Source organism: Solanum pennellii, chromosome 7 (genome assembly GCF_001406875.1).
Source record: "Solanum pennellii chromosome 7, SPENNV200".
Lineage (NCBI taxonomy): Eukaryota > Viridiplantae > Streptophyta > Magnoliopsida > Solanales > Solanaceae > Solanum > Solanum pennellii.
The window spans coordinates 72,980,964-73,000,866 of NC_028643.1; the positions used below are offsets into that span (position 1 = coordinate 72,980,964).

At 31.2% G+C, this 19,903-nt stretch overlaps 3 protein-coding genes across 5 annotated transcripts; 2 read left to right on the top strand and 1 right to left on the bottom strand.

Annotated features, from left to right (window-relative positions):
* The first annotated feature begins 946 nt into the window (after nt 1–946).
* On the top strand, nt 947–12,210 carry LOC107026172. 3 transcript variants are annotated; one of them, XM_015227043.2, is made up of 8 exons: nt 947–1,134; nt 3,306–3,460; nt 4,254–4,497; nt 4,585–4,926; nt 5,036–5,134; nt 5,883–6,040; nt 6,185–6,295; nt 10,903–12,210. In XM_015227043.2, exons 2-8 carry the CDS (start codon nt 3,374–3,376, stop codon nt 10,909–10,911), a joined length of 1,050 nt encoding a protein of 349 aa, XP_015082529.1. In that variant the 5' UTR covers nt 947–1,134; nt 3,306–3,373; the 3' UTR covers nt 10,912–12,210. The 3 variants fall into 3 exon arrangements, with proteins under 3 accessions (XP_015082529.1, XP_027774169.1, XP_015082528.1); XM_027918368.1 differs by lacking the exon at nt 10,903–12,210 and adding an exon at nt 10,776–10,794; XM_015227042.2 differs by lacking the exon at nt 10,903–12,210 and having other exon boundaries at nt 6,185–6,659.
* Nucleotides 7,193–10,764, bottom strand: LOC107026171 (protein trichome birefringence-like 42). The gene is made up of 4 exons (XM_015227041.2): nt 9,027–10,764; nt 8,718–8,892; nt 8,282–8,460; nt 7,193–8,102 (listed from the first exon to the last, which is right to left on the bottom strand). Exons 1-4 carry the CDS (start codon nt 9,446–9,448, stop codon nt 7,556–7,558), a joined length of 1,323 nt encoding a protein of 440 aa, XP_015082527.1. The 5' UTR covers nt 9,449–10,764; the 3' UTR covers nt 7,193–7,555.
* LOC107025258 (putative F-box protein At1g47300) lies at nt 11,006–12,130 on the top strand. Its single transcript, XM_015226053.2, has 2 exons — nt 11,006–11,414; nt 11,637–12,130. Exons 1-2 carry the CDS (start codon nt 11,006–11,008, stop codon nt 12,128–12,130), a joined length of 903 nt encoding a protein of 300 aa, XP_015081539.2.
* Nucleotides 12,211–19,903: the final 7,693 nt, after the last annotated feature.

Sequence of the window (19,903 nt, forward strand, 5' to 3'; positions counted from 1 at the left end):
TATCATTTTCAAGGAAAATAAAATTATTATTTTTCTTCTCAACTTCATGATTGCTTCAATGCTTGTATTCTTATCCTTAAAATACTTATCACCATTTCTTTAGCTAATAATGATGATAAGGGTGATAATAGCCACAAATAGAAAAAGCATAAACTTTGTTTATATCAAATCAAATATTTTTTTGAAATAATTTTTAAATTTATGTATTTTTTTTTAAATTATGAAAAAAATACAAAAAGTGAATTATAATTAATTGTTAAGTTTAATTTTTAAAAAAAATATTAAAATAAAGATATATAAAAGGAATTTTTTTTCCTTCCACTATTTCTATTTTATGTCTCAAAAGGTTTGACAATATTAACAATTTTATGCATTTTTTTTTCTAATCTTTTAAAGTATTGGAATTTTAATTTTGATGTGGTTATTGATATATCAAATTTACTTAAATAATTTTTTGTAAGAACATTACATTGGTTTAATATAATGTAATAATAAGTCACAGATTTAAGTTTGGATATAAAAATACATTTCATAAAGAGCGGCTTTTCTTCTATTATGTTCTACCAGCATAAAATAATATTTTCTCCGTCCCTATGTAGTTGTCCACTTTAGAAGTGACACATATATTAAGACATCAATAATTATCATAGGTTAGTTAAAATTTTATCCTTAATTTAAAAGATTATGTAATTTTCCAAGTATAATAAATGTATTTTTTGATTTCAAAACATGCATTATAACTTAGTAGTATTAGAAATTTTCTAAAATTAAATAATAACATATTAGAAAAAAAATTTATTATTCTTTCTTGATTTGTTAAAATAAACAAGTAAATAGAGACATATATAAAAGAAATATGACCAGGTAAATAGAAACAGAGAAAATATTAATCAGACTCTAATATAGGTATCGGACTCATATTTAACTCTATTTTGTTGCAGATGTGTCAAGAATCCATTTTGAGGAAAACTAGGTGAACAGCGTCTGTACACTTTTATACGTTTCAGAATTTTTCCAATTCAAGAAAACTATCTTACCCACTCCATTTCTCTGTATCCCAATTATATTTTCTACCTTTTCTTTAGGATCCATCTTATAAAGCTTGATTCTTTTGTGTTTTGCTGAAAATCTTTGGTAAGTTCTTCCACTTCAGCTTTAAAAAATCATTTTTTCTTTGTTTAACACAACCCCTTTTTGTCTTTCTAGGAGTATTCTTATATTTGTTTACTTTTTGTTGATAAAGATTCCACCTTTTTTGTATCTCTGTTGTTATTTGTATACATATGTAGTATAGATAGTAAAGATTGATTCTTTGTAGGGCTGTGCTTCTTGATCAAGGTAATAATGGTTTTTTCTTGTGTTTCTGTGAAGAAATTCTGTGAAAGAAATAGTTTCTTTTTGGCCTTTGCTGTGATTTTTTGCTTATGTGAAATTGTGGGGTTTGGGTGAAGTAGCTTGCTTTCTTTTCTTTTTTGTGTGGTTGTGTTCTTAGCTTTTCTTGGAAACTTTGTATGAGCCTAGTTTAGCTAATAAGGAAGCTCTTAGACCCTCTTGACTTTGGATGACCAAAGTGGCCTTGGAATCTAGAAAACAAGAGATGAGATTGCCTATAAGGTTCATCTAATTACATGAAACTGTTAGCTTGGCCTATTTTAGTCTTTTAGAGCACTTTTCTTGGTAAAAAGATGTCTTTGGAGCAGTTCTGAGTTCTATATGCTTAAGGCATTGAAAAGCCACTCTTATAAGGAACCTCTTGGATGCATTTTGTTTTTGTGTGGTAACGGTACCAGTTTACACACCTCGATTAATTCCCCTGGGATGCAATTGGCTGCACCAGTAAATTATATAAGAAGTTCCTTCTGTTCCCTTCTCTGTTTGTCTTAGGAGTCTGATGTGCTGTTGGATTTGTGAAAAAATGGACGTAAGTGTTTGAATGTCAGAATGTGGGAAGTGCTTAACTGGTGAGCTTATCAAATGGCTACTAGATGGTTAGACCTTTCAGACCTATTTGCATACGTTCGACCTTAGATGTCAAAAATATCAATAAATCTGTTAATTTGTTGATCATCCTACCATATATAATGGTCTCAACATGTCTCTGTTATCAGATGAACAAAATGAATATAATGAATGAAGGGGCTTATGCTGTTTGAACTATCTGATATAGTTGAATTTTTTATTAAAAAAATTCTACTTGTGTGGTGATTCAAATGCATGATATATGTATATTTGCTAGTATTGCAAAGTTGATCCTATGAGCGCACGGGTGTTTGATTTTTTCTGCCTGGCAATTCAGGTGGGCTGGCTCATTGGTATTCTAATTTTAAGTGACTACACAATCAATTTTAGGCTGGTCTTGTTTCTAATTCTTACCTAATTCCAGTGTTGCATGCTGAGAAATACTAGTGGAGAGAAAGGTTGTGATTTTCCTTGGAAGAAAGAGCTGATAAAAATCTGTCTTTAAGGGAAAAATGGCGAGGCCTTGTCACACATTTAATATGAAATCATTAGAAAGTAAGGTTGACACTGAAATTTAGATCTCTGTTGAAATGCTTCTTTGTGTGCCTTAAATTTTGTTTGCTTCTGATATCAAGAAGACTTGTATATTAAGTAGGAGTACTGCATTGCACCATGGCCTCTCCTCTTAAAAATTTTTCTCCATCTTGCATCCATGAACTAAGCTGAGAACTACGAGATTAGAGGGTTGTGAGGAAATTCGAGCATAAGTTTACAAATGCTTTGGTTACACAACTTCATGAAGCCCTAGCAGGGTTTCGGAAATTGCTACTCCACTATGAACAGTTCGCTTAGTCTCTTGTTCAGCATGAAAAATATAAAAGACAAACCCTCCCATTAGTCCCTAGTGTCTGATTGGGATATTTGAGGTAGATCAAATTATATCTTATTTTACCATTTAATCTAATATTTGGCTATCTAAATTTAGCTCAATCCTCTTTACCCATTATGTTTGTTTGGAGGAAATTTGTTCATACAATCAATTTATCGGGATTTTTATTTTTGATAACTTGAATGAAAATATCTAATTAATGTGGAAACATTTATAACTACAACACTCCACTGTCTTAGTATTTACAGATGGAATTTGGCTGACATGAAATTTGGTGTCTCGTTAAGAAAGAGGGCCTCCGAGTCAACGTTAATAGTCATGAATGATTAAAAAATTCATTGTTTTTGAAACAGATTGGATTTGGTTTCTGAATTAGTCCAAGAGAATCTTATAATTCTGTGCTGAACATAAAAAATCCATCTTAACAGTGCAAAGACTTGTCTGAAATTTTGTACAGTTGGAAGCTATAACATCTCGCGATACTAACTTGATAGAATCCCTGTGAAGTTGAGTACCTATTCTGCAATGGACTTGAAATCTATATCATGGGTTGGAAACATATACCAAAAATTTGAAACGATGTGTTTGGAGATGGAAGAGGCTATGTACCAGGTGAACTTCATTCTTTCGAATATAGTTACCTACTCCCTATTTAATTATTGCTATTTGTTACTGGTATTTCCTTAAGTTAATTTGCTTATAGCTGAAATCCTTCCTACTACTCAACTAATCCTATTCGGCATCCAGTGGAGTTCAGCCCCAGATCTCTAGGTATGTCCCAAGTAGATTGCATCCTGCATGTTTCTATTTAGGCTGTTCCTTGGGTCTTCTTTTTATCCGGGATACACAATGGGTAATCTGTGACTTGGTCTGTTGCACCTTTTCACTGATAGATGTGGAGTTTGATTGGAGGAAGAGTGTAAAAAGACTGATTGATACCTTCATTGACGTTACCTTCCTCTATGTAGTTACACTCTCTGTAACAGTTTGGAAATATTACACGTTGGAACTTACTCAAGGGTGATGGGAACAAATGCAGACATCTGATGGACCATACCATCAAAAAAGATTCTTACTTTTGTACCTCTAGCTCTACCTCAACTGGCAAAGAAGTGCTTTTCTGGGGTAGCAGTACTGCTATTACAATCGTATCGTTCATTAAATGGCTTCTCTCTTTTGCTGTATAACAGTTGTAGTAGTATGACAAATGACAGACATCCTCATCATGGTATTGAAACAAATGACTGCATATCAGCATGCATCATTAACAGTTGTCTGTTAATTTTGATCAATAACATCTCTGGATCTGTTGAAAGGTTCTGAAATTGTACTGCCTATTATCCACCCTGCTAATTTCAATTGAATGGGTTATAATCACCATAACTGAGATTTTGACCATTTACAGGACACTGTTAAATATGTTGAGAATCAGATGAACACTGTTGGTACAAATGTCAAGAGATTCTGTGCTGAAGTGATGCAAGATGTTCATCCTCAATGTAATATTGATCCTGTGAAAGTCGCAGCTGCTGACTTGTCTCTTAACCCTTATGCTCACTATGAAATTGACAAGAAGTTGAAAGCAAATCTTAAAGGAAGTGCCAGAGGTTTCAGTAACAAATTAAATGATGACACTCAAGTGATCAAGGGTACAAAATGCTGATTATTCACCAACTACTATTTAATCTCTTTGGTCAGACAGATCTGTTAATATTATTTTTTTCCTGAGATCTCAGGTAAAAGCAAAAGTGGAGGAGTCTATAAACGTCAAAATGTCGGAATCAAAGAAATTGTTAGAGATAGCCACCTAGCTAAGAAGCCTAATGCTATATGTCTTGCATCAGGGGATGCACTAAAATTATCTTCAAGTGCTGAGGTTAGGGGTGGTTTTGAATTGGCATCTGATCATGTGACGCTGACTTCAGCCCTGGCCTCAGTTAAAGGATCTGATTCTGGAGAAGCAGCAAGTAAAGTTTCCAATCACGTCATACAAACTAATGTGTCTAAAGCTGATACTTCAATTACTTCTGAGGCTTCTGTCATGATGTCAGTTGAATCTGTTGGGAAGAAGCAAACAGGTTCCAGCTCTATCTCAGTTGGTGGCTTTTTCACTGGATTCTTGTGGTATACTGTCTGCAGTTCTCTTCTCTTATTTGTTCTCTGTGATAACTTCTATATTGGCAACAGATACTTGTACAAAGGAGTTGGCTTGTAATACAAGATTCAAAATTAGCAGTGATGTTCGGAACAATTTAGCTAATGAGGAGATCGATGAGTCCCATGAAGGTACTGACTGATTCTAGCTACTCTAATAGCTAAAACTGGAGAAAGATCTCTCTTCTCTCTCTGTTCCCATTTTGCTGTGTAACACTGATTCAAGACTGACTGATGTGTGTAACTTCTAGGAAAGCTATATACCATGTGGTAAATCGTCAGATGTTATAATTAATTACCCAAAATTATGTTATTATAGCAGAAAATATACAGTGGATCGCGACTATGAGTCGCGATCCACTGTATATTGGATGAAATGTCTAATTGTACTAAATTGGCACAACTGTAAGAGTTAAATCAGCCATCAAAAGTTGGTTCATCTCAGTAAGGCTCACATTGATTATACCTCTGTAGTGCATATTCATGAGAACCTGCAGGAAGTCAGATGCTTTTGTGTGCGCCAGAGATCTGGGAGTCAGTATGTCTATGTATCATTTATGTTTATTAGTCAATATAAGGTTATACAGTTGCACTTTCACCTTTTTTCCCTTGGGAATTTAGAGAAAACTACAGTATCTTCATCACTCTTCCTCCATCCCAGCAAATAAATGTACTCCACGTCCAGGTTACTCGCTCTGTCAAGGAAAAATTAGAAGATCTCTAAGTTGTCTTCCTCTCCTATCCTATTCACTTAAGATGAATTGAATCGAAGGGATGCTTGTGAAACTAACCACATGCCTGCCTTTCAGTTCACTTCATTGTCTTTTGGATTATTATTTTCTCAATTCTATCTCTATGACACCATTGTTCTTTCTTACAGAAAAATCAGATAATTTGTTGTCCAAGTATGACAGCATTGAGTCAGATTTGGAAATTGTTGAGAAATTTGATGAATCCCAGTTCAATGAAACATGTGTGCTGGTTGAAGAGGACAGGATTCATGTTCCACAGGGTCCTGTCAAACAGAAGTCCTATAAGGTTGGTCCTCTATCTTCCTCTCTCTTATATATTTCTTTCCTGTGTTTGGTCCTTCAGTTTGCTTTTTAGGAGGAGCAGAGCGGGTTCTTTGCTTAAATGCATCTTTTAGATCTTTGTTGACTGTTTCTGTCAATATTTTTTCAGAAAAAGCTTCGGGAAGCTTTCTCCACGAAAAAGAGGTTGACAAGGAAAGAGTATGAACAACTTGGAGCGCTATATGGAGATCAACAATTCAAAGTAGAGGCCGAGGACAAGGTGATGCCTGTTCTTGCCATGAATTCAAACACAAAAATGTTGTCTGCTAATGATCATCCTGAATCTGAGTGGGAGATTTTATAGTTCTGATTATACTGTAATTAGCATTGTTGTTTGTCCAATCAATTCATGGCGTCCTAGAGAGTGATATATTATTATGCATTATTTGCTGATAAAAGTTCATTGCATATCAGCAATCCGTTCCTCTAGTTGAGCTAGCCAGTAAATTATACGTAGTGGTACCTTGAAGAAACCGATCCATATGTCCATCTTGTAGCCAATCTTGGCAATCTCATAAATTAACGTATATATGGGAACTTTTTACAGTGTCAAAGCCTATCTTGAATGAACTTATTCTACGTCATTGATTGGTTTTTGGTATGCCAACGTACTGTAGTTCTTCTACTATCTGTCTCGATTTGTTTTGCATTTTATATTTAATGTTTGTGTGCTTACATCAGTAGTAGTAACTGCTTAATTGCTGGAGGGCATTGTTGCGTCCTGTAAAGTGCAACTTTTACAATAGCTCATGTGGTATTCACATGAGCTTTCCAAAGATGACCTAACTAAAGCAGTAGTTGCAAGAATTGATTTCCATGAATTTGGTTAATCCTGAAATCATTATCGTAAATCAAGCAGATTTCACCAAGTAATTGCACTGCACATGTATAACTAACGGATACAAAGAAGAAACATTTTCATAATACTACTCCTGTTCAATTTGGTTTTGACTTTGACATGGAGTTTAATAAAGTAAAAGAAGACTTTTGAATCTTGTGGTCATAAACTAAAGATGTGTAGAATATACCAAATATAAGTTGAAATTAGAGAGTTGCTAAAAAAGGAAACTGACATTCTTTTTGAGACGGACTAAAAAAGATAGTAAGACCAACAAAATAAAACGGATAGAGTATTCTAAATATCATCAGAAGATGTTTATGTGAGCTATGTAAAATGTTAAGGACTTAATTGGAACAACATATACAAGTAAAAATATTTGTCCTACATAAATGCTTTGTGAGGTCAATGTGGAAAGAAAGGAAACAATCATCACACACAGTTAGACTTTCATATGAATGTTCAAAAGTTCCCTCAGTAGATATCTCGCTTAGGCTAGCAGGAAGAATCCAATAGAAATATGAAATCACATTGACCCATTATATTGCGGGTTGAAAACGGGTTAACCCAAATGGGTTAATGATGGGCGGGTTAAGCAAATATGGGTTGAAATTGCCATCACTATCCACACTAATACAACAACTAATATAGACTACTGATGATACGTCTCTGATTTTCAAGAGACCAATGTGATAGACTAGGGGAATCAATGGGGTGATCCAAAAGCAGAGATGCATATAGTAACCGATTCCATGTATCGGGCATTCCAGGCAGGCACCAATGGCTGCAATCAGAAATACTCTGTGGTGTCTTTAGTTTCCTCTTTATCTGTTCTTGTCCTTTCTTTTTGGCATAGACTGATGGATGTGCATCTACGCGGTGCTGTGAGAGCTTAGTGATGTTTAAGTATCTTACAGGGACTCTCATTTTTGACAATGTTCGATCAACAATCTTCGTCAGGGACTCGGAAAAATGTGTTACATATGACAGATCTGTGATTGGTTGTGTTTTATTGTAGCATCCGTTTTGACTTTTGTGTTCTGGGGAAATGCTTCTGAAGAAAACTGTTGTTTTTGTCAAGTTAACATTCTGATCTATCCAATTTGCCCAGGTTCTCATTGCCACCTCAAATGCTGATTCTAGCTTCAGTTCATCAACTAATCGTCCCTTGTACTCGAATAAGTCCCACCTGCATGCGAAGTCTATTTATTTTAACCGCACCAAGTAACATGTCTTATTTTTTCGGTTAGTTTACTAATCTCACTTTTCACAGACAGTGCCTATATTCATCAGATAGTTTGAAAATTCTTTATCAGCATTGAGATGTTATATTCATTAGCTTTTAAGAAAGTTCATTAGTGAACTTACGCCTTGAACTTCCCATGATGCACCCACCAATGTCCTGTGTTGAATACCATAATGTCAGCTCCTTGCCAATGCTGAGACGACAAATCCAGTTTCTCCAGCCTTAAAATTTTAGGAGCATTCATTGAGTCGAACTGGACAAGAAACGGGTTCCAATAGAACTCTACAGTAACATTGTAGTCCTAGAGAAGTAGAAAATTGACTTTATATGAGTATGAACGTTCAAAACAAAGAGTGATTTCAAATCACATGTATTATAACATGAGATATGTCTGAGAAGTGCACAAAAATAAAATTCATGGTATTCAAGATGCAGCGGACGTGTGCATGTGACTGTGCATTATTGCACCAGTGTCGTTTTGCCATGCATTATTGCATCAGGGGTGCCGGTGCCTGTGAGGTACTTGCATTAGAAAAATAAGTCCCTGAGTTGATTTACCTTAGCTTTGAAGACTTTATAGTAGCCACTGCTAAAATCAAGATGGGTTCTTGAAGGAGGAATTGTAGAATAAAGAAGACATGCGAGAGATTCCCACTGGTTCCTGTTTAGTGAATCTCCAACTATGATGATCCTCTTGCCTCTAAGCCTCCTCAACATATCTCTGCCATTGAAGCTGATATTTGTTCATAACAAAAGAGAAAGAGTTTAACTTTTTATACAGTGATCATGTAAAATCCTTCACACTGTCAATTAAATCCAAAATAAAGAAAAGTGTGAAACAAGAAAATGAATAAACCATTTTCCTACCTTGGGATCACACAATCATGAGCTTCCCAAGACCAATTTTCATAGTCAAAATCAGGCCTTCCATTCTTCTGGCAGCTCACTTGTTCACTCAAGAACGGACATTGTGATGCTTCATAATATGGGCTTTCCGTTGATTCATAAATCCATCTTCCCTCAAATATGTTGCACTTGTTCCTTCTGTTTTTATGTATTATATCCCCTTCATCTTTTCCTCTTCTTGCTGGTTTCGAGATCTCTAAATTTCCATGAGTCGAAAAGCTATCATCTAGAGACGAGGCCACATTCAACATGGCATGTCGCAGAGCCCTGAAATTTACTGCCTCATTGTTGTGCTTCAAGTATAGCAAGAAAATGAAGCAGCTAATGAAGCTCCCGAATGCACATAACATCCATTTCTGTGTGATTTTTGAGCTGGTTTCCATGTTGATTCTTGGTTTCTTGTGTGAGGAGCAGTAATTAATTTTAATGATAAAACATAGAACAAGTGGTTTGCAGGTAAATTGGAGTTGTTCAAGGTGATAATTTGTGAAGTTACTTACAATATAACTGTACTTTGTGACTAGGAAAATGGGTGAAAAACTAGTCAACTACCCTTCTTCTTTCTTCTAAACTACTTGTCCTGAAAATGATCTAAACAATTTTCGTACCATTTTCCCTCTTTGCTAGTAGTATTCAAGTGCACTAACTACAATGTTACAGGCTATTTATTTACGTACGAAAAGGAAATCAAAATACCAAATTACTATTATATCATTCTTACCTCATTTTCTCTATGGCATTATGTGAGGTAATGCTTTTGCATTCATGATAGTATGGACCTATTCCCATTAAAAATCTCAGACTCTATAAATAGATAAAGTGCTATAGATGGATAGTAAATCAATGCAGGTGCAGATGAAATTTCAATAAATAGGAAAATTGACTGACAGAGAGAAACAACATTTTTAGAAAATATTGCCAATTATATGTTGAATTTACTGGAAAGGGTTACATTTTCTGTTGTGATTTGTGTTTAATGTTGTCAATTTAAACTTTCTGTAATAATGGATGATAAAGTTTAATCTGATAAAAAAAAAGTTGGTTTCCTGACTTTACTGTTTTGTGAATTTAAGTTAAACGTTCATATGTGAAACTAATACTCATTTTTATGGGAATAACGTCTCTTTAGGTTTTCTAGACGTTATGTGGTTTAGCATACAAATTAGTTTCAGGTGAATTCTCATTTTTATGAGAATAACGTCTCTTTAGGTTTTCTAGACGTTATGTGGTTTAGCATACAAATTAGTTTCAGGTGTCCTAAGGAACCTAGTTAACGTGTTAGGTGACGATTCCAATTCAATCTTTGATAGTGTAACTGTGTTGTAGTACTTTCATTCACAATGAATAGAGATTTTAGGTATGTTGCCATTTTTCAAACATGAACTAAAATTTGAAATGAAAGGCGTAAATTGCCATTTAATATTATAGATGTTGCTTCCTATGTTCAATTTCAAATGGACTTATATGTTCTTCTTGGAAACAAATTGATCTTTTACCAATCAAACAAACACATGTAAGAAACTATATAGATTTAATCATATGATGTAAGCTACTTGCTGACTTTTTTGCCACTCAACTGGTTATCTGTCATATTCTCCGTTTAAAGTCAACTTCATAAATTGATCATTTATGGAAAAAAAAGTCTCAGGTTTTTCATATTGACATTCAAAAAGACATTTATAGTTTGTGGATTCTAACTTTGTTTTATAGTGAATCACTTGACTTGGGCAATTTTCTCTTCATGGTGATTGCTCTACAAACTCCCGCTGTTGTTAACAGGTACAATTATTGTTTCTATTACTGACTTATATTCTTACAATTCTGTTACGAAAAAAAGGTTGATTAGGGAGCTGAGAGAATTCCCTTCAATCTCCAAGTCCAAAAGAATGATTGAACTCTTCTCACATGAGATATGAAGAAGAACATAAGTCAATAAAGTCATGGCTGATCATTTTTCGAGAGATATCTTGATCCACATATTCTCAAGATTGGGTGTCAAACAACTTTGTCAGCTCAAGTGCCTCTCAGAAGAATGGCTTCAAACAATTTCCAGTCCCTATTTCAAGAAACAACAGTATGATCAATCGAAGAAAAGGCCAACTCTGTCTCTTATCAGCTCTTCAAGAAATCGTTCGTTCAGGTCCCAATTCATTCATCTTTCTTCAATAGACTCCTATAATCATGTTCATGAATATGAAGCTGTTGCAGAAATTAGAGAGCGCAATTTTGTGTGCATTTCTGGGCTAGACTTGTTATGTTTTTGCCAAACTGGCTATGAAGGGAAAATATGGATTTGCAATCCCGTTACCAAAAAGACTCTAGCTTTGCCCGTTCTTTCCGATTTTGCAGGTAAAGCTTGTTTAGGCTATGTCTCTTCAACTAATGAGTACAAAATTGTAGTATCATTCGAGAAAAGAGTGGACAATTCTGATGATTGGAACCTCGAGGCTGATTAAGAACTTTTGTCTTTCAATATCTTAACCCTTAAGCTAGAAGAGACAAGTGTAGTAGGATCATGGAGAGACTTGTTGTTGAGTTGCACACAATATTCTGGAACATGTCATCAACCAGTCCACATCAACGGGATCGTTTATTGGCTAGCCTTTGCGAAAGATAATACCGTTAGCAGTGATCGTATGACAATTCTTGAAATGAACTTGGAAAATGAGGAAGTACATACTCTCCGTTGTCCAAATGGCTATAACTTTGGGTTTTCACATTTGGCTGAGATAAATGGACATTTATGTTTCGTTCACAATAAAACAGATGCTGATATGTTAAATGCTTGGATGTTGAAGGACCGTGTGAGTGAAGCATGGTGTCTAGAGTATAGCGTTGAGGTTCCTCAGAGTGCTTATAACTACATCACGATTCTTGGTTATTTACCAAGAAATGATGAGAGTACCGGTGATATCTTGATTCAGTCGTTAAAAGGTAATAATCTCTTTTGTTATGAAACTGATACCCAAAAGTTCAAAGAATTGCAGAGTTTAAATAAGGTAAAGTTTGAGTGGTGTGGTCTTTATTATGAGAGTCTCTTCTCTATAGGCATGCCTGGAAATTAGAATCCGAAATGTTTGTTTGTTAATCGTGTTAGAATGTGTTTTCGAGCTGGTTTCCAGTTGATTATTGATTTCTTGTGTGATGTCTTCCTTGTTCTATCTTGTAATTACTAGTCCATATTACCTTTCTGCTAGTAGAATCCTGCAGCCACTACCCTTTGCGTATCTTTTGAGTATAGTATTTTGAGGTTCATGAAAGTGCTTATAACTTCACTATTCTTGGTTATTTACCAAGAAATAGTGAGAATATTGGAGATATCATGATTTGGTTAGTAAAAGGTAATTGCTTGGAATTTAGGTACTTCTCTTTGAAGTTTAGTTGTTTTTTTCCCATAAATACTTGAATTTTAGCCATATGTTTCTTCGAATTTCATGCATGAATATTTGAATTTTAGCCATATGTATATTCAGAGGTGTTGTAGACGTGTACAACACGTCTGAAGATCAATTTTTTTAACAACTTCATGCACAAATTAATGTACAATTTCTTTAAAAAAGGAATTATATATTAAATATCGGTGTCCAAATCGAGAATATCATGACGAAATTCGAACCCAAAGTCTCTGGAAGTAATGATCAATATTTGCTAGACTATGAATGACTTAGAGTAAGAAGTGATTATATTCTAAACTAGTTTCTAAAATTGTAACTATGTTTTAAATAGCACCAGAAAAGTGGCTACTGGTGCAAATCTCCTTAATTTGTTACTTTGGCCCAAGGTCCAACAATGTTCACTTCTCCCACAATATCAACTTGTCCAACGATGTGTATCAAATAATTTGTACCTAATTCATAGGTTTCGGGTTCGAGTTATCTTAGGGTATAAAGTCGCATTTATCAGGGAGTGTTTTAGCTTCAATATAGAGCTTTCCAGTGCGAATTCAGATTTAGTCGAGCTTCTATGTGGATATCGGATATCAGATGGGAAATTTTAAAAAAAACTTATACCTAATTCACGCAACATAAGATAAAATAGGATCTATGTAAGTAAGATTCACTACAAGATAGAAGTCGATCTGGTAGCTTCCTTAGGGTACTAAACAATTAGAGTCGATCGAGTAGATTATTCAAATGTTTTTTCTATATCATGTCTACCCATGAAGAATCTCAAGACTATCATAAAGGATGTGTGGGTAAATTTAGCAAAAATCAAAGTAAAACCCCAAATCAAGCTGTTGAAAGACTGAGCAAGAACAGTAAGGTATAATGGAGCCTGAATTACATCCAATGACCTTGGAAGTGATTGGTTTTGAAAGACGAAAATGATCCAATTTGATCATTGTACATTGCTAACATGAGAAAATGGAATAGTCTAGAATCGAGAGTAACTGGCGAAGTCATTAAAGTCGCTAAGTAGTGATAAATCCTGTTAATAAAATGGGTCCTATAGAAAGTCCATTTATTTCTAATATTCAATGAAAATTAAAAAAATTGATCCATTTATAATCCTCTACTAGTTTGATTAATCTTTCGATTGGAAATGATAACAAACTGCATAAGTTGTTAGAAGGAGTTCTAAAATACATATACATATACTATGCCACCTAATTACCCTATTTCATTTAAGGGGAAGAACGAAAATTAAAGAAACCGCAAATATCAGAAAAACGTCAATTATTGTTGACCAAGGAAAATGATTCGTAGTAAAAACAAGATACACTTGGACCAAAAAATCCTTGCTCAAAATATTTTAATTTGTCGATAAAAAAATTAAATGAATTCAAATAGAGTTTTCTCCAACGTATCAATAAGCTAGACCCATACTACATGCCATAAATAAACTCGATCACTCAAGTAATATGTTGGAGATGCAGGAAACACTCAATGAATTACTTGTGGAATCTCAAATCTCTCTTAACCTTTTTGTTCGTCACTTGTCTCACGAGCAAACCTTCAAGGTCAAAAGTTATTAAACTAATATTTTTTTTCAGGATAAACGAGGTCAAAAAGTCAAACATCCATCCATATCCAACATCATTTTTTTTAAAGAAATAAGATAATGCTAACTTTTATACTACTATTTTTTGTTTTGTATTCTAAAATCCTTATAATTCCAGAATCTAAGGCAATGAGATATAATCATATAAATATAAGTGTTTCTATTCACATATTAATATAAATCCAATATAAAATTCTTTGCTTAAACTTAATACTTCCACCTAATCCATTATTAATTTGAGCTGCCCATAAAATATTTTAAGTACAAAGTTAGGTAAATACAACCAATTTACTTAATGGTCCAGTGTCCTCATTGTATCTTAAAATTGACATATACTTTAAAAATAAAAAAGCATAATTTCAACATATATACTGCAAAAATAGTAATTTTGTCCCTCCAATTTGTTTCTAAGTAGGCCAACCCTTTAACAGATTCAGTTGCGTGTCTTTTCATCTAAGGTTTCAAATTTAAAAAAAGTTCGTTCTGTCATCTCAATTTATGTAACACAATTGAAATTTTGAGAGTTTTATCAAATTTTTAAAAAAATACTATGGTTATTTTTTGGAAATGTAGAAGAAAAGTCATGCTATATACATCATCATCATTCATTCATGTCCTAATCAAAACAACTTTGTTTTTACTTTTTGAAAAGTCATTTGTCTACTTAATTATTTATACATAAAATAAATAAAAAAATATGATGTTTTGTTTGGTGGTTTGTGTTAGGAGTATTCATGTGAACCTTCTTTTTGGTGGCTGCTACTTTTTCTTGGTTTTTTATGTTTTTTTTTTCCTTTCTTAAAATAATTTGTTTGGTAGAAAGATTCATATATGGACTATGGAGTCTAATTATATGGAAAATAAATAAAACATTTTATAAGTTCTTTAAATTAAACGATAGAGACCTAGAAAAAAAATTTTTGTACGATATACAATAACATACTTAATATAATCTCTTAAGTGAATTTGAAAATGATGGTACGCATCATTATTTCTATCTCCACTCTTGAGAAAGCAAAACAATAATTTTCGATAAACTGTCGCTTCACAATAATTCCATTATAATGGGAATTTTTTTTTTGAGAAACTCAGAGATAAATGCAAAATAGTCTCAATAGATTCTTGGTACGTATGTATATAGTCAAACTTTTTTATAGTAGTCATTTTCGATAACAATCATGTTTTTTTTTTTGAAATCAATCTTTGTCATTTGATGTTATGTCATATTATATGTGTTCTAATTTGTATACAAATATTTCACTAAAGCAACAAAACAATATTGAAATAAGTAGTCATAATAGATAAACGTATCTTTTAACTTGACTTCAACTTGTATTTATGTCTTTCAACTTTAAATTTGCACAAGTAAACACTTAAACTTGTATAAAGTTGAACAATTACACATGCATTCTATGTGACGTCCTGCATTACCAATTGACATCCTACATGACGTCTTAGGTGTATTAAGCCACGTAGAACGCGTGTCTAGTTACGCACATCCAAAGAGTTAGAGGGCATATATATGTGATAATTGAGATCAAATTAAAAGACATGTATTATCTATCATGTCAAATAAATAATATTGTTATAGTGATGTTTTAACTAATATATGAGAGAGGTTGTTAAGATTATGATGATGCTAGATTGATTGAAAGATAGACATATAAATCCATAATAAGATATCAAAATCCATTTTGTTATAAAAGAGTGTAATTAAAGCATATATATATATATCATGTTGAAATCATGAGTGCAAATCATAATCCATCCACTAGTAAACTATTTCAAAATTCATCTTGTCCTGGACCAACATTTCTTAGAAAATAATTGTACTAAGTAACGCACATGGACGATGCCAAATATTTGTACTAACATTATATATTTCCGTTTGTTGCCCTCGAAATCGCCCGGCAACAAAAAAAAAAACGATATAGATGAATATTATCTAAGAAATGAGTCATCTAATGTCAAAATTTAATTGAATAAAATTATTCGATACTCAATAAGATCATAACTACATTCATCCAAGTAGTAATATCATAAATTATATGAAGTATATATAATGTAGAGTAAGAGCTTCGAGTAATTCATAAACATCATAACACAAAAGGTTTAGATGGAAATTATTGAATTTCTCTATTTTTAACGAGAGATTTTTAGATATTTGATATAAAAAAATATTTGACTAAGAAATGTTTGTTTTAAAATATTTTTTATTGTTCTTTTCAAAATTAAAGCCGCCTCTGGATCTACAATGTCTCATTTTTTTGTTTTCTATATATGAGGGCTTCGTTACATAAAATAAAAGATATATATTAAGTTATTTCATTTTCTCTATAAAAAAAATCCCTTTTATACATTATCTATATACCTTATGTCTATTATTCTATAGTGAGCTACTCTTGTATATATGAGGAACAATATATAAAAAATGTTATGAAGAATTTATTGTTTTAATGTATTTCTGAGTCGTAAAAGACTTTTTTTTTTTAATATATAGTTACGATAGTATGTTTGTTTACAATAACTAATTTTCGTTAACAATTACTGTAAGTATCATCAAATCAATAGCAATAAGCCCGTTGGCTAGGGGCTGATGAGTTAGAAAAATTCAAATATATCTCTTCCGTCAAAAAATTATACCGCATGACACAAATAGCGTAAAAATCATCCTTTTTAATTATATATACATAAAAGAATTTGCTAGTTTGATTGGAAAGGGTTAAATTTCAAGTAGGGAAAAGGGTCTAATATACCCCTCAACTTTGTCATTTGGAGCTAATATACCCTCGTTATGAAAGTTGCTCATATATGTCCTTATTGTTATACAAACGGCTCACATATACCTCTGCCGTTACAAAATGGCTCACATATACCCTTCATTTAGCGGAAGTTAAAAAAATTAGTTTTAAATTTATATTTATTAAAAAAAATTATTTAGGGGTATATATGATTCTTCTATAAAAGTTCAAGGTATATTTTAATTTTTTTAATACATAAATTATTTTTTGACTTCTTTTATTATAATTATTTGAGTTTCTTATTCTTATTTGGTTTATTTTTCATTCCTTTGTTTAAATAAAAAAAATTTAAACTATTTTTTTCGTCTATATTGTAATTTGATTTTTGTATTTGAAGAAAAAAATTTGATCATCTACAATAAGTTTTACAAGAATATTAGTGAAACATAAATAAATTTGATTATCAAAATAATAATTCTAAATTAGTCATTGAAATAAAAAAAAGTCAAAAAAATATGTTTGACGAGGATTAAAGTTACTCATATGGGATTATATATTGTAGAAAAAAATAATAAAAAGTTAGATTAAAATTATCTTTTTTTTCATTTACGTTAGAGGAAAAGGGTATATGTGAGCTATTTGTTTATAAGTAGGGGTATATATGAGCCACTATCATAACAAGGGGTATATCAGCTCCAAATGACAAAGTTGAGAGGTATATCAGACCCTTTTTCCTTCCAAGTATAACGTTTTAAATATATTTTTTTTGGATATTTTTTTAATAGAAAAGTAATGTCATATACATGTTATATTCCATGGCCCACTTAATCATTAAAAAGTAAATTATACATGTGAAAGGTTTAATAATCAGCTACCAAACTTAATTGAAGAGCATCCATGCGAATAATTAAGTGCTTTCCTTTTTCTAATTAATGCTAATCTCTTTCCCACCTTTTTTAAAGATTACGTTTAGTTCATTAATAGAAAATTTGGCCAGCCAGTATTTTATCAATGTTATTATACTTTTTAAAATATTTCTATCTTTTCATTTTTAATACATTTTAATTAGAAAAATTAAAAAAATTAGTTTATTTTAAAATTAAAAAAACTATCTCTGTTCAAATTTTCTGATCATTTAGCAAAAAAAATTTTTGGTCAAAAAATTTGGTCAGAATTGAGATTTTTCTCTATGTAATTTTACTTTTTTAAAATATTTTTACCCTTTTAGCTTTAATATCTTTTTGCTAAAAATGGAAAAGAGATCATTTATTTAAAAAAAAAAATATTATTGGTTTTTAAAATTTTCTGGCCAAATTTTCTATCTATTTAGCACTTCTCTTTATCAATGTTATTATATTTTTTTTAAATATTTCCATCTTTTTATCTTTAATACCTTTTAATTAAAAAATAAAAAAATTAGTTTATTTAAAATTAAAAAAAAACTATAATTTTAATTAATTTTCTGGTCAAATTTTCTGATTATTTAGCACTTTTCATAGATTATTATATCAATAAGATGATTAAAATTACAATAACATGTATTTCTTAAATATTCGTAGTAGTGTATGTGGTTGATGTTTGGTGAATTATTTGTGTAGAGATGCAAAATCAATTTATTTGACCGCTACTAATAATACTATTAAGATTTTTAGTTGGTATATATGAATAATCCATTTATTATATATTACTTCTTCAATCGTGTGTGTAGAAATTGACAATCTATTGTCTCAATTTAATATAGTGACATAAAATTTCTTATTCTTTTTCCTAACTAAACTCTGCTATTAATGAGAATGTTCATTTCTAATAATAATATTGGTTATATTCGACTAGATAAAATAAGGTGAAATGTTTTTTTTTATTCTCTTCATCTCATATTAGTTATTTATTTTAATAAAACAAATTATTACAAATTACTTGTTCATTTACTAAATTGATATATAATTAATTTAAAATTCAAATCTTATTATGTTTTTTTTTTTTTTTTTTAAAAAAGTAGACAAGTTCATAGATTTCCAAAAAAGTCCTTTTTCAATGACTTCATTAATTGCCTAAATTTTTGCTCCAACACATTTGAATCTTTTACACTATAAGGGAAGTCTTATTAAGGAAATTTCATAAGCAAGAATATATTTATCCGTTGGTTATTGTCATGATTTTTTTAAAATTAAATAATAAGAGCTTTGTTAACATTTTAATATTGTAATTAAAGTATTTTTTGTAAAAACTCTGAGTTATTTAATTTAATAAATTTTAATTAAGTTAATTTTAAAAATTAATTAAATCAACTTATGAAAAATATAACATAACAATTTAAAAAAACGGAGTGACTATTTAAGAATAAAATGGAACAAATTGAGTATTTAAAAATGAAATGGAACAAAAAATTTAAAACTTATTATCTAATATTTGAAGATAAATATTTGTATAAAGGATTTTAATATTTCTCTACTTGGTATCGATAGATAAAAGGTAAAATAGTAAAGTTACTCATATTATTTATGACTTCTCAAAAATTGAAAAGTGAATAATTAAGTATGAAATAGAAAGTATTTATTTAATTTTGACTCAGTACAAAAAATTCAAAAGATAATTATTATTTTTCAGATATGTAAAAGATATACTTTAATTTTGTGATTTCCTTTCATTTTATTTTATTTGGCCTTTATACTAATTATTTGCTCGTCTATTTTAGAAATCAAGATAATTTTTGCTTTTTAATTTTTCCTAATATTACTTTGATTTAAATAACTATATAAAATAACGTTAGGTTCATCATAAATAAGATTAGTTTAGTAAAAATGAAAAGTGAACAATTAATTATTAATAGAGAAATAGAGAGAGTATTTGTCTAATTTTGACACAATACAAGAATTTCAAAAAATATTATATTTTCTCAAAAATATAAATATACTAAAATACTTTTTAATCATATGATTTAAACATGACATGCGAAAAATTTTATTCCTTCCATTTTATTTTACTTAACCTTTATACAAAAAAATAAATATTTCATTTACTTGTCTATTTTAAAAATCAAGATATTTGTTTTCTTACTCTGTTTTTCTTTATATTACCTTACTATTTCCTCCGTCC

Excerpts from the sequence above, each read along its gene's own strand:
- LOC107026171 (XM_015227041.2), bottom strand. The coding sequence starts at position 9,448 with ATGGAAACCAGCTCAAAAATCACACAGAAATGGATGTTATGTGCATTC. Across the intron at positions 8,461-8,717 it reads ATAAAGTCTTCAAAGCTAAG|GACTACAATGTTACTGTAGA; the intron begins GTAAATCAACTC and ends CTACTTCTCTAG. Across the intron at positions 8,103-8,281 it reads CATCATGGGAAGTTCAAGGC|GTGGGACTTATTCGAGTACA; the intron begins GTAAGTTCACTA and ends CTTCGCATGCAG.
- LOC107026172 (XM_015227042.2), top strand. The coding sequence starts at position 3,374 with ATGGACTTGAAATCTATATCATGGGTTGGAAACATATACCAAAAATTT. Across the intron at positions 4,498-4,584 it reads TGACACTCAAGTGATCAAGG|GTAAAAGCAAAAGTGGAGGA; the intron begins GTACAAAATGCT and ends CTGAGATCTCAG. Across the intron at positions 4,927-5,035 it reads TGTTGGGAAGAAGCAAACAG|ATACTTGTACAAAGGAGTTG; the intron begins GTTCCAGCTCTA and ends TATTGGCAACAG.
- LOC107025258 (XM_015226053.2), top strand. The coding sequence starts at position 11,006 with ATGGCTGATCATTTTTCGAGAGATATCTTGATCCACATATTCTCAAGA. Across the intron at positions 11,415-11,636 it reads CGTTCTTTCCGATTTTGCAG|TCCACATCAACGGGATCGTT; the intron begins GTAAAGCTTGTT and ends GTCATCAACCAG.